General features: G+C 38.8%; 1 protein-coding gene across 3 annotated transcripts in view; it reads left to right on the plus strand.

Moving 5' to 3' along the window:
* Positions 1 to 15,960, plus strand: part of TSPAN9 (tetraspanin 9) — a 167,293-nt gene that overhangs the window by 69,460 nt on the left and 81,873 nt on the right. For 2 of the 3 annotated variants that reach the window (XM_054514006.1, XM_036384838.2), the window contains one exon: positions 7,427 to 7,506. In XM_054514006.1, the coding sequence (XP_054369981.1) occupies positions 7,427 to 7,506 (80 nt within the window). Of the gene's footprint in view, positions 1 to 6,547; positions 7,507 to 15,960 lie in introns of those variants that run through there. The other variant, XM_036384831.2, reaches the window with a different exon arrangement.

The following is a 15,960-nucleotide window of genomic DNA, read 5'->3' on the forward strand; positions in this document are numbered from 1 at the left end:
CTCATATTTCCTATTTTCTCTCACCTGCTAGAGGGAGAATTGGTAAGGTAGTTTTGGGAGCTCAGGAAAAAAACCCAGTTTGTGGGTTTTTTTCCCCCTCAGAGCCAGCTGTTTATGTCTGTTTTTCTGTTTGGAGATTAGACTGTGTGCGGGTTGACTTTCTCTACGTATGCACACTGCCAAGCCCAAGGAGACTCTGATTTCCAGATTTCTTAGAAACAAACAATAAATAGACTCTCTGGATTTTAGTTCTTAAAGGTGAAACTAACAATGGTGAATTGTAGTCTAACATAGTATTTACAGTGCTTCTTTCAGATCTAACATATTTCATTATGTTTGTGAAGTGAAAACCAAACCCCAGAAGATCCCTGTATATATTGCAAATGTTTTGATTTAAAAGCTTAAACATTGGTAGCAGGATTTCCGTTTTCTCTTCTGTTTTTCTGTTGTTTTGGAAACTCAGACATTCTTTTTGCTCAATCTGAGAGCCCCTGAGGAACAACTGGGACAACACACCAAAGGTGTGACATAATAAAAATTTCTTAGCTTTTGGACCTCATATTGCATTTTAATCTGCATGCCCCCATCTCCTGTGCATTAGCGTATCACCTCATCATCTGTAATTGACCACTGTGGGTTAAGGTTCCTGACATGATTTACAGCTAATTTCTCTATACAATTTGGAGACAGAATCTTATTCTGTCCCTGGTGTGAAATCCTAAATGAGAAGTCTCAGCCACATGCACATTATTACCAATAAATGATTTTTAGTGGAAATCTCAGGGACCAAATGACACTGAGTGTTTGGCTCAGTGGAAAGTCTTACAACAGGATCTTGTTTTCTTGGTCATCCAGTCAGTGAGGACCCCATATTAGAAGGATAAACTTGTCTCACTGGGATATATTAATATAAACTAGTAAGTATTAATTTAGGCCATTCAAAGAGATTTTACCTTTTTTTACCTCTTTACCCTAGGGAGGCAAGGAGTGTTACTCATCAGAGGCAACCAGAAGCTGCTGTGCTCTTGTTTTTGTCATAGAAACAGATTAATTCGTTTCCTTTCCAGTAACAATGTCAAGAAGTATAATTTCTCTTGGTGAATTCGGGACTAATGGAGGTGGGTGTTGGATTGAGGTGCCTAGACACTCAATTCCTCTGTCTGTAAGAAAAGATTCTTTACCCACAGATCTCAAACTCAGTGCCTCCTCAGGGGTGCTCCTTCACAAAGTTCCTGCATCCCGGAGTGCTGTCTCACTCCTGTCTCTCTGCAAGCCCTCCTTTTCTTCAGCCATGCCAATACTAGGTGGAGTCCCAGAACATGGAGTTCAGCCTCCGAAAATCCATCTGAGCACCCTGATTTTCCTTCCAGCTTATGCTGTATGCATATCTACCTATTCCAGATCCTTTTACCTGGCCTCTGGAGCTGGCTTTCTTCTGCAGGAGGAATTGAGGATCAGGTGATGCCTTTTGGATGCTTTTAGTTGTGCTAGAATGTGAAGAGAGAAGGGCATGAGGTTGTTGCCTCTCACAAAACATTGGGATTGTTTGCTGGTCAGGTCACAGGCACCAGCTGTGAGTAAGCCTGTTTCTTAATGAATCCAATCTCCCCCCTCCATCAGCTGTCTGTCCACTAAGTGCCAAAGGAAATGGTGGTTTTCTGACCATAAGAGAAATGGCTGCTCCTCATGCTAGTAGAGAAACTAAGTGTGCATTCCACTCTTCTCTGAACACTTGGTAGTGATTCTTTTTTAGCATTTGTATCAAACAAGCTGTTCATATGGGCTCTAAATAACGTGTGAAGCTATGATCAGTGATTGGAGACTCCAAAGCTGAAGTTACAGTAGTTCTGTCTGTTTCTAATGAAATACTTCTCTTAGTGGAAAATGATTGTATGTCAAAGGTGAAATATGGTTTGGGCTATTTGGATCTAAGAAACATAGGCAGATTTCAAAACTTGTCTACCACACAAAGTTGCGCTTGAAATCTACCTTGTTTTTGTCCAATCCCATGGTCGGCAGAATACTTTGGATTTACAACATCCAAGCTGGAGATTGGCAGGCCCCAGGATGTGCATTACAGCTGTCAGAGCATCCAGGTTTTTGGTTATAAATTCTGCAGCATTGGAAGACCTCAGAACTCCAGGCATTTTAACTTGCTGGGGTCTGTAAACTTTTTGGCATGAAACCAAGAACATGGAAGACCTGAGAACCCCATGGTTTTGTCTCTCATGTGATCCTAATCTCAGTTCTATTCTTTGGACATTCTTTTCCCTTTAAGTTTATTCCATGATCAGTGTTGGTTTGGTGTTTATTTTAATCTGAGCTTCCAGCTGTATGCAACTTTATGCCAGTTTTAAGCTGTTATTTTCAACTTTTGTTCCTTATCTCCTTCTCATGGACTTCCAGGATTCAGAGCAGTGACTGGAAAGATGTAATCACTGAGTTTATACCCAGCAATCTCTGTTCTTTGCCTATCTAATGTACCCTGAGGAAGGCTTGTAAAATTGAGTTCCTGGTCAATACAATTCGAAAGAAAAGACTGAATTTAAGAACCATATCCTTTCAACACTTGGTAGCATATGCATTTGTTCATCTCTCTGCAGGGCTCAGTATTGTTCTGAAGTCATGGGGCAGCGTTACTAAAACTCGTGATTTGAAAAATAATTAATTTGAGAATGGTGCAGTGGTTAGTGAGCTAGCTGAGGATGTGTGAGGCACAGATTTGGTTTGCTTCTCTGCCAGCAGTTTCCTATTCATCCTCAGCAAACATCTTGGTCCTCGAATTCTCCATATTTAAAATAGTGACAGTAGCATTATCCTACCTAATAGAAATTGCAAGATAAAATATATAATGAGGTGTTAAATGGCTTGTGTACCATGGTGACTGGAGTTTTTCCTTTTTAAAAAACCCATAGAGTTTCATATTTCATTTTCAGGAATCATGGGAGACATAAAAAAAGCCTAAGATATTTTTGCTCAGCCTTCAGTATTTTTTCCTGTTCTTTCCTGTTGTAATCCCTCTCCCTCTCACTGGGTCAGCAATCTCACTGAAGGGGAATGTCAAGTGAAATTTATTTGAGACTTTTGAAAGGGGGAAAAAAGTTCATTTTTTTCTATATTGCTGAGGTACCTTTTATAACTGTATTAGGTGTTTTAAAATCTGTGTTTATAAATATGTTTATAAATTGGTCAGCTTTTCCTGTTTTGCAGCACGATTCCTCAAGCCAGTTGTGCAAGAACAGCTGAGGAGGGCAGAAACAAACAGGAGTTCAGGAGCACTGTAGCTGGGTGTAATTGGCACTGAGGCTCTGGTGAGATTAAACTACAGGTTGACAAAAAAGATTAAATAATTTTTTAAAAATTGTGAAATTCACAAAGAAATGAAGATGCTGGGATGTGTGCTTTGGGGACTATGGTGGACTATTCCCAGGAGGGAGCCAAATAAATCAGTTTTAGTAGGAGAGCCAGCCTATGCTTTTTGAACATATTAATAATATTCTTCCTTTCCACTTTTTGGCTTCACCCATTAATTGAATCATGACATCAGTTTTCATACCTGCTATCTGAAAGTGGCCTACATTTTTACCCTTAATATTTGGAAGAGCCATTTAAATGCAAAGGATTGTTTATTGCCTTGTCCCAGGCATATACACGTGGGACTGAAATTATTTTCTTGATGTGAAGGCATCACTCAGCAACAAAATTCTGTGATTCAGTAATCAAACATTAATGAAGTACAGAGTGAGCTTTTGAATGTTTTTCATGCCCTGATTACTAAACAGAGTTAAGATCTGTAGTGAAGCAAAATGTGTTTGTCCTCACTCTGAGGTTGTGCTGTTGAGTGGGACCCTGAAAGGTGCTGTTGCCACGCAGCAACACCTTCTGCTGAAGTCTCAGTCAGAGGCAGAGTTGAGTGCAGAGGCTGGTCAAAACACAGCTGGATGGACTGTTACAGCTTTTTCACCATCTATTTTTTCAGCAAGTAAGCAGCCCTGTGTGGTTTATTAACTGAGTACCTGAGCACTGAGTTGGAGTTGCAGCACCAGGAAGTGGCTTCTAATCTGTAAAGGTACACCATGGCTGCAAATTCGAGTGGCTGAAGGTTACTGAGGCTTGTAAAGTCTCCCTGGTGGCCACAGCATAACCATAAGAGAGTCATATGTTTTCTTGCTACACAGCAGGAGGAGAGGCTGATCTGGAGCCGTGTTTTCCCCACTGCTCGTTGCTCAGGTCTGGATTTTTAAGCTGTCTGTTGACTTTACGTGTGTCTTTGCTTGGGACTGTTCTGAAGTACAAACTGTGCTGTAGACCGATGATGAAGATCTCTTAATGGAAGGTACATTAGAGGTAATGGTGCAGTAAACCAGTATTTTGCAGTATTTGGAGGTAAAAATAGAAAACAGGAAAACTTCATTAAGTTCTAATAATGAAAACTTGGAAAAAAAAAAGGTTGGAGGTGTAGTTGGTTTGCTTTTTTTTTCCTAACCACCAGTAGAAAGTTTCCACTATTTACAAACTATGAGAGTATTTGTGAAAATTTTTTGCTTATTACAGAATATTCTTTCAATTTTTTTAACCTTGAGGAGGGCGGATTAATTATTTTTGTCATGTACTTTCAATGGGAAGGCAAATATTTATATTGCGCTAATTTTCACAAGTGCACAGCAATTTTTTTTTTCTGTAGCTAGTCTAAGTCAGTGTAAATTTTATGGCAAACCAAAGGGTGGAAAAACTAAAAAGCTAAAAATGCTTTAAAGTACTTGTGTGTTCTCACAATTTTTTGGCTGAGAGCTCAGTTTTGTATGACAAGTGAATACCGCTGAAAATATCTAGCTGCAGCATTGGTTTGCAGTGGTACAACTTTACACTTCCAGTAAGTGAATTTCAAACAGAAGAAGAGTCTTCTAAATTCATACTCAGACATTTGCCTTGTGTTCCAGTGTGAGTTATCCTGCAGGCTCTGGTGTTTGAGGCAGGTACCTGGCTGTGACCTGCAAGTTGCTTCCATGTGTTTTGCTGAGAAGGTTGCTGCTTGATAACTGCTTATGGTGAAGTCCGTATGTGCACTGTAGACATGTGTGGAAATGCCCATTCTACTTTGGTCATGGCTAATTTATCTTTTTTTACTTGGGAGTTTTGTGTGTAGCTTTTTCTGTTCGCACAGTGCTGAGTAGTCATCCTGCTGTCGTCTTTCTGACAGACACATCTGATGTAGGGAGCTTTGAAATTACTTTTGAAAAGCAAAGTGAACAAACATTGTTGATATGGGCTTGGACCTGCCTGTTGTTAAAATCTGACTTTAGAGCAGAAAAGGTGAGAGAGATGTTACACATCCAAATACTGGGTATTTAATGTACTTTATTGATGGAGGGATCTTTTAGCAGAAAAAAGGCTGTCAAGAAAGGTACAGCACTGCTTTAGGGTGTTGATTCTGATGTTGTTACATAAAAGTTACAGAATCCTTAGAGGCTTTTGGCCATAGATATGCAAGATTGAATAAATGTTACATTGTCTTTTTTCAAAGATACTGGAGATAACCATGAACAGTGCATTTTAATGCGCATGTGGAGGGGTCAGCTGAAAATTGCATAAAATTTTGCTTTTCCTGGTAGCCGTATTTCCTTCACAGGGGCCTCCTACTGTGGTTTCTTTCTTTACAGAGAGAAAAGAATAACCTGCATTTTAAGTCTGCTATAGCACTTTGCGCCATTGGTGTGCTGCTTTTGTGCTTATGACAAAATGACAAATTTGGAAGTATGGGGAGTAGTGACCTGAAGTGCTTCTCTTCCTCCCCTCCAGGCACTTGCATGCATATGCGCAGGCACACGTGCACAGTCGTGCCCTCCCTGTTTCAGAGTCCTAGCAGGCATGTTGCACTCCTCTGTGGAAAAGAAATGTGGCATTTGGGTCAGTGTTTCTAGTTCACAGACAACCTGTGATGTAAGATGGCTTATTGCTGTGCACAACAGGAATCTCTGATGTACTTGTTAAATAGCGTGCAAAGAGCTGCAGGCTCAGATCCCCTTACATTTGGGGAGTTTTAAGAATTAAATGATGACCTCGTAAGAGGCAGCCGCTCTGTCTAGTTAATTATATCACAGGTGATGGTGCTGCATTATGTGCACGTACAGCTGAGATGTGTGCCTAAGCAGTGTATGCTGGGTGCTAGCCTATTCTCATTGCTTGTCCCGTGGGATTCGTTTAAGCCAGAAAAAAATGTAAGTGACTGTTAATGAGCAGAGAGAGGTTAGCACCTGTCTAATCCATACTTTTTCTGTATTTTATTGCATCGAAGGAATATCACTGCCTAACGGTTCTAGCGCATAAACAGCTAAACAGTACTTGACATTTAAAGAGATTTTCTGTTGTGCACTTGTATAGTCAAGAGTAATTCTAATCCTATTAAAGATATTATGTCATGGAGGCGTGTCCTGGAGGAGAAGGCTTCTGCTAACTGGCCCGATGGAAAGCAGAGGGGAGGGGCGAGCAGGAGGGCGGATTTATTACTCGATAGTTAGGTCAGGGATTTCTGTGGGAAATGCCCAGTGGTTGCAGTTGCTGATGATTTCACGGCAACAGCAGTGAAACACAGAGTGCGCTCCGGTAGCGGGTTACTGAATGAGACACTGCAAATGGGTGGAAAGAAAAAAGACAGCGTGTGAGAGAGAGTCAGAGAGACACAGAGAGGGAAGCTGAGAGCAAGGAAAGTGCTCTGGCTCGAGGAGAGTCTCCCAGGTGTACTGCAGAAGCTTTTTGGAAATGGATGCAAGGACCATCTGCTGCCTATAGATTAGAGGACTGTAGACTAGGAGTGCAGAGAAAGAGCTTATGGCTCTTTTTAATAAAAATCAAAGTTCTGCATAACTGATTCATCAAGATAAATCATGAGTATGCTCTTGCACGGGATATTAATGTATAAATCCATGCTTCAGACAGACAGAGTTCAGCTTTCATTGCTATAAAAAATAAACCCAGCAACAATGCAGTGAATAAATTCTGCAGTGATTATCTGATTTATGTACGAAGAAAAAGAGAAGCAAAGCACAGACAGCTCTTAGCGCACTGTGGCATTTGCAAGGCACTGCATTTAATGCTGAGAGATGCTATACATTAAATCTGACAACTGTGAAAAGAGAGATCATGGAGAAGTCAAGTAGTGAGGATTCTTCAATTCACCGGAGTCCATCTTTGGATAGCAAAGACTCAGATTTTGCTAAACCTTCTACCTCAGGGAGGCAATTTGGTCGAGGTTTTACTGCAGGAGCTTTCTATGGTACAACTGGATCACGCACACAGAGCCACACTGGGGTCGGAACCGGGACCGGCGCTGGGACTGGAACTGGCGTAAAAAGTGAAAAATACAGTGCACCCAAAGGCAGCAAATACGTGGTCTTTTACCTGGATCTATCCTTTGTTTTCCTTTTAGAATTTAAGAAGTGCAACATGGCAAGAGGCTGCCTGTGTTGTTTGAAATACATGATGTTCCTTTTCAATTTAATATTTTGGGTGAGTACTGCCTTTTCAGTTGCCTTCATCTGTTAGTGTATCCTGTACTGCTGCATTATGTGTATAGTGCATCTTTGAAGCAGTACTGTAAGTTCTCTCCTCCCCTCCCTCTCTCTCATACCTGCTTGGAATATTTTCATTGTTAAACTTGTGTCTATTGGGAAATACACATGCTTTCTGTATCTTTATTGCTACCTGATTGCTGTAGTTTGGCTTCTGATTGCTCAGACTTGCTATTCTAATGTGCTTTCAACTGGGTTATCTAAGAAAGGGCAGAATTGTTGCCCTTTAAGGAAGACCAGAATTATTGTAGCATTAAAATCCTGCAGTGGCTGGATTGTTGCATTCTGTTGTAATACTTGTTTTGAAAAAAGCTTAAGGTTAATTTTTAAAGTATATTTTCATTGTCACTATAAATCTCATTTGCTTTGTGTAAACTTCATTTGACAAAGTGCTTTTTTCATTTGAAGGAAGTTCTGTCCCATTTCTCCAATTAAAGACAGTAAATCATGTATGTTCTAACCTCTTAAGGTCTCAGCATAAATGTAAAATGCCTGGAATGGTGATTTAATATGGGTTCAGTTTCAGCTGCAATTGTACACATTGGTGTGTGAAGTTGGAGACTTGCACTTGCTTCTCAGGGATCAAAATTGATTTTCCTCCATCAGCCAGGAGGTGTGAGGAGTTGCAGCAATGAATGTTTCAGCCAGCAAGTTAAAAGCGTAATGGCTACTTAGAGCAAAGTATTGTCACAACAGGGAAGGGAGAAAATGTTAAGTCTTCTGCCAGCTAAGCATCCTTCAGTACAGTATTTTTAAGGAAATCACAGGCTCATTGAGTACTGAGTATTCATGAATATAACCCAATATGAAAGGGTTTGCTTAGTTTGAAAGCAAAGGTCACTTTTTTCCTGGTGGTTACAAAGCTTGGGCACGTGAACAAAACCATTCATGGTTGTGATCCAGAAACATACAGTAAGCTTCATAAATAAATGAAAACACCATCCTGGGATTTATTTTGGAAAAAGGGGCATTAGCAGTCCAGTTCAAATAGCTACCTCTGGTGTACAGATATCATTGTTCAAATTAGAAGCCTTACTAGCTGGTTGTCTGTTTATCTTGACCCACTTACTGAAATAACCTCTAAGAGCAAGAGTTAATGGGAGATTTGGTACAGTGTTGAACCGCTCACGCAACAGTGAGCTTTTATCAGTAATAGACTGAAATGCTAGACTGAAATTACTCAACTTGTGGCATCTTACTGAAATAGAAAGATAGAACTGATCACTGAAGAACATCTGATCAAAGTTCACTTATGATTTTAATTTTTTTTTCCTTTTCTGTACACATACCCTACTAGACAGTTGCCATATGTAATTTTGGAATAAATAATTTTAACCACACCATATGAATATCAAACTGGCTATTTGACTCAGTGCTGCATTACTTTGACACCTTGAACTATTTTTTTTCATATATTTATGTGGTGACTAGTTTTAGAAAAGTTTTTATCTGGTCTCATTACTCATGTCCTCTGTGATCTGTTATGTAGGTGTCTCTTACTCCTCACCTCCTTAGATGCAACATCTTTCTTTGTTTTTTTTCTTCTTCCCAAGCAGCAATTTTCTTGACTCTGCATCAGACCTTCAGAGTCCTTTTTTTCCCATTCCTTGAACTCACAAGAACATTTCAGACTTCATCTGTGTGCTCATCTCTGTCTGCTCAGCTCCCACTGGACTTTTGTACAAACACATTGCTGCTTAGGTTAAAACTAGCCTACCATCTGGAACAGTTCTCTAGTGTCCTGTGCTTCTTCAGTTCTTACCCTTTTCTCCTAATCCCCTTCACACTCTCCTTACCATGTCTTTTGTTGTAAGGCTTATATCACTTTTGTTTCTGTTACTAAACTTTATCACCACATCACTAGCCAATATTCTAAAAATGCCTTCTTTTTAAAATGTGAACTATGCTATTCAGAATGAAAATAATGCTCTGGCCTGGTGAATCTGAGAGATCATTAAAAAATACTAAATGCAAGATGTCAGGTTCTTTTTAAAGTAGTTTACAACAGACATGTGATCCTTCAGCCTGATTTAAACTGCTCAGAAGTCCTCCCTTCTTAACAGTAGCTGTCTTATCCTCAATTTTGCAAGCTAGAATGATGTTCCCATGCATTCTTCCAGTTTTGCTGTATTCTTTTTTTTCTTTTTTTGACTGTGCTGCTTTATTGTTTGAGACATTCAAATGAACAACATCATCCTTTGATTCCTGGGAATGCAACTAGAATGAAGCACACTACACTATATGTTTTCTGTAGTTTTCCACATCTGGCTTCATACTTGGAACCTCCACTGGTTCCATCATGAATATATCTGAGAGGTTGTGAATGTTTGACTCTGTGTCAGTCCTCAGCTGATGCTGTGCACCTCCAACAACTCGCACTCCTGCCCTGAACCCTCCTGCTAGCCCAGCAATGGACTCCCCACACAGCTCTGCCAGTGCACTTTGCTCCTGCCCTGCCCTGCCCTGAAGCACTCCCTGCTCCTTCAGTCCTATCTTTCTTCTTAACCTACTTTTTCCATTCCCAGGTTTGCCTGTTCTCACTGCTTCCTTCTGAATTTCTGTTAAGAAACCCAAGTCCAAAAACATGAAGCTGTGGCCTGCTCTTGAGCAGGGACTATCATCTTTTACAATGCAAGGTGATTTATTTTTAAAAAGAGAAGCTTCACTTTTAAACATGAAGTTTCCTGAACTGTAATTTAAAGCAGAATGAGGCTCCTGGTCTTCAGAGATGAGGAGACACATCGACCCTGTTGCCATATAAAATGGTGCTTGTGAGATGCTTCCTCTGAAAATGAACACTGGAGGTGCCCTTTGGCATCCCAGCATGCTGGGCATGATTGTTTGGACTGATTCTTTGTGTTGGCTTACTGGAGGATGTTCTTCTGTAGGAAAAGAGGAACCTTTTTCCATCATTTCTTCTTGAGGCAGAGAAATGGGGTCTAATCTGTGCCTCATGGGCCAATGAGCTCTACTCCTCTTTCAGCCTTGCAGCTAACTCATACAGATTGACAACTAATTATATGTGAATATTATATATTACACACATTATTTTTACATACAATGTATTTTACTTATTTTAATGTGTACCCACAGATACTTACGTACAATTGTATGTTTCAAGTGATGGAGAAGTGCAGTAGTCAGTGGATTCTCTCTGCACTTTGTACTTGCTGTTGCTGTGATAACTGACCAAGGGTTGTAGCAAAAATTCACTGTCTGTGAATTTGGTTCAGGGCAAGAAAATACAGCTTTAGAAAATTACTAGCATGTGTATCAGTTAACCTGGAAGAATCACCTATGATTTGTAGAAAGCAAATTTGTCTAAGTGGAGCTTAACAGTAAGTTGGAACAGAAGGTGTTTCTCCACTGAATTACTGAGAGCTTCAGGTATTTCTCTGTGTCCCTCTGATTCTTAACAGTTGTTCATGGCCATCTGGCATTGCTTTCTTTCAGAGATTAGGAAAGTCTGAGCTGAGGGTTAAGGAAGCTTATAGTATTTAATTGTGTGGCTAGGATGATGATTTACACTGAATTCATCCTAAGTGCATAATATGTTTTGCAAAGGGACTGGATGGACAGCTACAAATGTTAATTGATTTAGTTTGCCTTCAAGAATATTTATGTGCAAACATGTGGAGATTGCAAAGTAGCCGATATTGCTCTGCAGAAGAAATAAAGTATTGATTTTTGCTTCTACAGATAGCAGCTAAATTGTCAAAGAAGGAAATCACTAAATATAAACATTAGGGTGTATGTCTTTCTATGGGAGATTTCTCTTCATTGTTATTAGAGGAAAGGATTACAATAATTATTTTCACAAAATGCATCAGAAAATATTACTGGTTATGGAAAAAGAAGTTCTATGAGACCTGATTTAAAAAAAAAAAATCACTCATGAAATGAGCCTTTTGTGTGGTCTTAAAATGGAATTTTTGAAATGACTGGCATAAGATACCAAAAAGTCACTAGGGAACTTTGCAAGCGGTCAGTGGTCATGGTTACATTTTGTCTTGTTCTATTAATTTAACTTAGGTTAATGAGTCTGCATACAGAAGCATTCATAATAGACATCTTGATAATTTTTACTATTGCTTAATTTTAATATAAAATGCATTTTACTAGGAGCTGTAAGGCAAGATTATTAAGGCTGATCTTTCTGATCTTTTGTGTTTCAAGAAGAGCTGAGGAAAAGCTAAGCATAGTCAAGAAAATCCTTAATGGGGTTTATTTTTAAAAGTTTTTAATTTTAAACAACTAAAGAAATCTGATAAGAATAATACCTGTGTATTAATGTTACAATTAAAAGCAGAAGTTATGAGCAGAAGTTACAATTTATTCAAAGTGGAATCAAATATACAAATTCAGTTATTTAATATTTACTTTCAAAGTAAATTTTCTACTAGCATTTTCCTTTTACTGAAACATAAGTTTAGAAGATAAAAACATGGTCTAGAAACTTGCTGGTCAAATACAGCAAATTTTCCCCTAATGCTCTGTAATTACAATAATGGATAAAGACTGTTGCTCCTGGATAATATTTTTCTGCATTAATTATTTGTGCAATTTAATCTTAGAGCAGGAGTAATTAATACTTTTTTCTGTAGATTAAAACCAATATTGTGCATTTACCAATGAGCATAAAGACAGTAGTAGAGCAGCCATGCAGGCCACGTATACTCAAGTCTCAGATCATACTAAAAGAGCAGGGAGCATGCCCATTCTCTGGGTCTGGCTGCTGTCAAAGCTCTTGGTACTGTAAAGCAGCTAACAACTTTAGAATGGTTTGCATAAGGTAATCCATACTTATTTACGCCAAACTGGAATAAATAATATAGTGCACTGTTTAGTTTGAAGTACAAAGCTTGAATGCCTAACTGAATCTGTTGGACAGACAGTTAAATCATGTGAAGAGACTTTGACCCTACAAATAACTGAAAATTAATCTCTGAGGTTTAAAAGGGGTGGACAGTTTGTCCTTTAAATCAGAACAAAATTGCTAACGACAAACAGCTTTGGAAGCGACACACATTAGATTTCTCTCTCTTTTGTTGCCCTCCCGCTGGCTGCATTATCTGATAGTCTCCATTTTCTCACACAGGGGATAATGACAAAGAGAGACAGTCAGTGACCCTGAGATGCTTGTCTCTTGACATAATAAGTGATATTTACTTCTGTTGTATTTTCACTCTAATGACATAAGTGTGGTGACAGTTGTGGTACAATCCTGTGAAAATAAGACTATCCAAAAACACCCAACCAACCAAAAACAAACAGAAAAATCCTAAACAAACAACCCCTCCCCCCAGCCAAAAAAAAACCCCATATCAAAAACCAAAGAGAAACCAGCAAGACAGTGAATTCTGGAAAAGCTAATGTTTTCAGTGACACTAGCTGGAGAATTCTTGTTTTTTATGATAGGAATTTGAGAAGCTGTGAAAAGATCCCGGCTATTAGTTTTAGTTTCCTATCCAAATGGTGTAGTACTGTTGCTGTCCCTATGGAAACATGCACCTTGGTGGGGGAGAACTATTAGAAAAACATTTTAGCATGACAATGTTTTGGCTGGGAGGAGAAGGAAATGTAATATTGAGTTCAAACAGTGTGGTGTCCTAATGAATGTGAGGTAAATTAAGTCCATTTGTAACCAGCATGATGACATTACAGAATAATATTAAAACGTTATTGGAGACCTGAGACTAGTTTTAATTTAAAATATTGAATTTTGCTTGAGAGCTGAGTAAACACTGATTAATCCTGGTGGTGAGGGCCTCAAACCTCGTTTTAGGGTCTAAGCTATTGCAACTTGAAAGACAAGACATGAGATTCAGCATTTTTTGCAGTGTTCCTCTCACTAACTACTCTTTGCTAGCACTGTATTTTATTTAGGTTGTTTTGGTTTTATTTTTTTAGATGCGGGGGATTTTAAAATTATTTTGGTTTTTCTTCAGTGTGGAAGTGTTTTAATTCTAGCTGTTGGTAGGTGTGAGAGCCATTTGTATCTGTTATTTTGGATAAACAACGAGTTGATTCATCACTCAGGCAGACTTGTACATAACTGTTGTAATGTGGACATTTGTTCATTTGTACATGAGGAGGTTTATGGTCATTGAAGGGGAGAAGCACAGTAAGAATTTCAAGCTGGAAAACAATTCCTCCCCTCCAGTTCTCCCTGCACCTTTGTACCCCCAGAGTTAAATCTTTCTTTAAAACATATGACTCAGGTTCTGTTCCTCATATCCTTTGAGGATGTGAGGATGACATTAAACAAATTTCTTCAGCCTTCTATGTCTCAACTCTCCTAACTTTAAAAACAAGAATGTATCAAATTTCCATAAAGCAATGACTTATTGTCAGTTTTGAATAAGTGTAATAACTGTGATATTTCCTACTTAATTCTGCATTCCTAGACCCATTTAAGTAAGCCACTTGGTAGGGCCTTGGTTAGCAGGTTCCCTTTTTGTCTGCTCCTGTTACCCCCAGGTAAGTAGGTCTGCAAGAGGCCCATCTAAACGGGTATAATCTTTCTCATGTGAGTAAAGGATGAGCTTGTAACTCCATTATCTGGCTGTCTAAGGAGGCATCTAATTTGTTTATTTAAGCACTGCTGACACAGAGCAAGACCTGGGTAGTAAAGATGGGAGAATGCATTCTAGTTTCTGGAAAGTAAAGTGTGGTTTGTTAGGGTTTTGCTGTACACATAGTTGGGATGTTTCTAATGGGTAGCCAAGTCACCACAGGTATTATGGAATACTATAGGTCCTCTGTTTTGTAATATGTAAAATTACCCAGCCTTTCAGCAACTTATGAAAACTGTGAACAAAAGGAAGAATCCTGCCGTTTATGTTGGGCTTTGCTTTAAATATCTTGCAGAAATAAATAAAACACACTTCCCAAACAAAGGGAAGGGACCTTGTATGGCCGAAGGTGACAGTGAATGTTTGTTGAACCTATTAAGGACTTCTCACATAAAACTTAATAGTTTTAATACCACTTTATAGAAATTACTGCAGACACTGAACTGAAAGCCATTTCAGAACTTTCTGACACAAATTAGCTTTAAATCAACTCAGATCTCCATTTAGCTCAGTCCCTTGCTGCTTAGGAACAACTTAAATTGCTTAATTTATTCAGCACAGATAATTGAACTTCCAGTTGTTTGGAAATTTGACTGGAATGATTGTTCTTTCTTGCTGCCTTTAATGAGCTGGGCCAAAGTTCACATGGCTATCTGAACCTTCTTCATTTAACTACTGCATCCAGTAGGGCAAGGATTGTGAACATTCATGGGACTTGCTGCCAGTCTGAATTTTAGAAGTCATCTATAGCTCATCTTCAATACTGTCTCTCAAAACTTGGCACCCTGGCCCGTGGCTTTGTCACTGCAGGTAATGCAGCCAGGGCTAGGCTCTCCACAGGGTTACAGAACATCCAGCCACTGTTTGTCGTCGTCCCTAATCAAGCCACAGACAAGTCCCTACAGTCTTCATGAGCACAGGAAAGACTAGTTTGCCATTTACTTTATTTCTTTCTTTGCTTCCTTGTGTTTTCTATGCTTTTGTTGTTAAATGTAGGAGATGAGAATTAACTTTTCAGAATCAAAAGAATTAGTAATGTTTAAAAATGTTTCTTTAGTAGGGAAAGAACTCTGTACCCATGGATTCTGTTGAATCTACTTGGTCCTCATTTCAAGCTCGTTTTGCTAATCCTGTCTTCTGACTGCTGAATGAAAACCCTTTATTACTGTTTCTAATCAATGCCACAGGGATAGTTTTGAAGATACATTAAAATGCTCTCTACTGTCTTGCTTCCCATATAACACTGGCGAGTCATGAAGCATCAGAGACTGAATCTTTTATTTCTTTTGTGGATTTCTCCATACTTCTGCTTTATGTGCATTCTGGTACAATTTGTACTGCTGTGGGTAGAAATTATAGGTGTGCAGTAGAAAGTGATCACATTATAGTTGATTCTTAAAAGTGTATGACATGTATTGAGAGTTGCTGCAAGGAATAAAAAACAGCAGAAACTGTTATGCTAATCATCTGTTACAGAATTATTAATTTCTAACACTGTATTGAGTTGTGACTGATAAGTACTTTCTTTTTACTAAAATAAGCAGGGTTTAATGTTTTTAATTTTTTTTTTTATGATGAAGAAGACTGAAGCAAGACAATAATGGGCTATGGATGAAGATAAGATTATGAACAATAAGATTATAAGCTGTAGGTTTTATGAGCTTAACAAATTACCAGTCATTAACAGAGATGCATTAGTTGCTCGTGTGCACATTTCTACCATGTTGTGGATGTACTACAAAGCAGGTTAACGTAAACCATGCCGTTTACTCTGCAAATAATGTATGGAGTGGTTAACAGTGGAAGCAGTTAATTGG

The sequence above is a fragment of the Molothrus ater genome, chromosome 2 (genome assembly GCF_012460135.2).
Source record: "Molothrus ater isolate BHLD 08-10-18 breed brown headed cowbird chromosome 2, BPBGC_Mater_1.1, whole genome shotgun sequence".
Lineage (NCBI taxonomy): Eukaryota > Metazoa > Chordata > Aves > Passeriformes > Icteridae > Molothrus > Molothrus ater.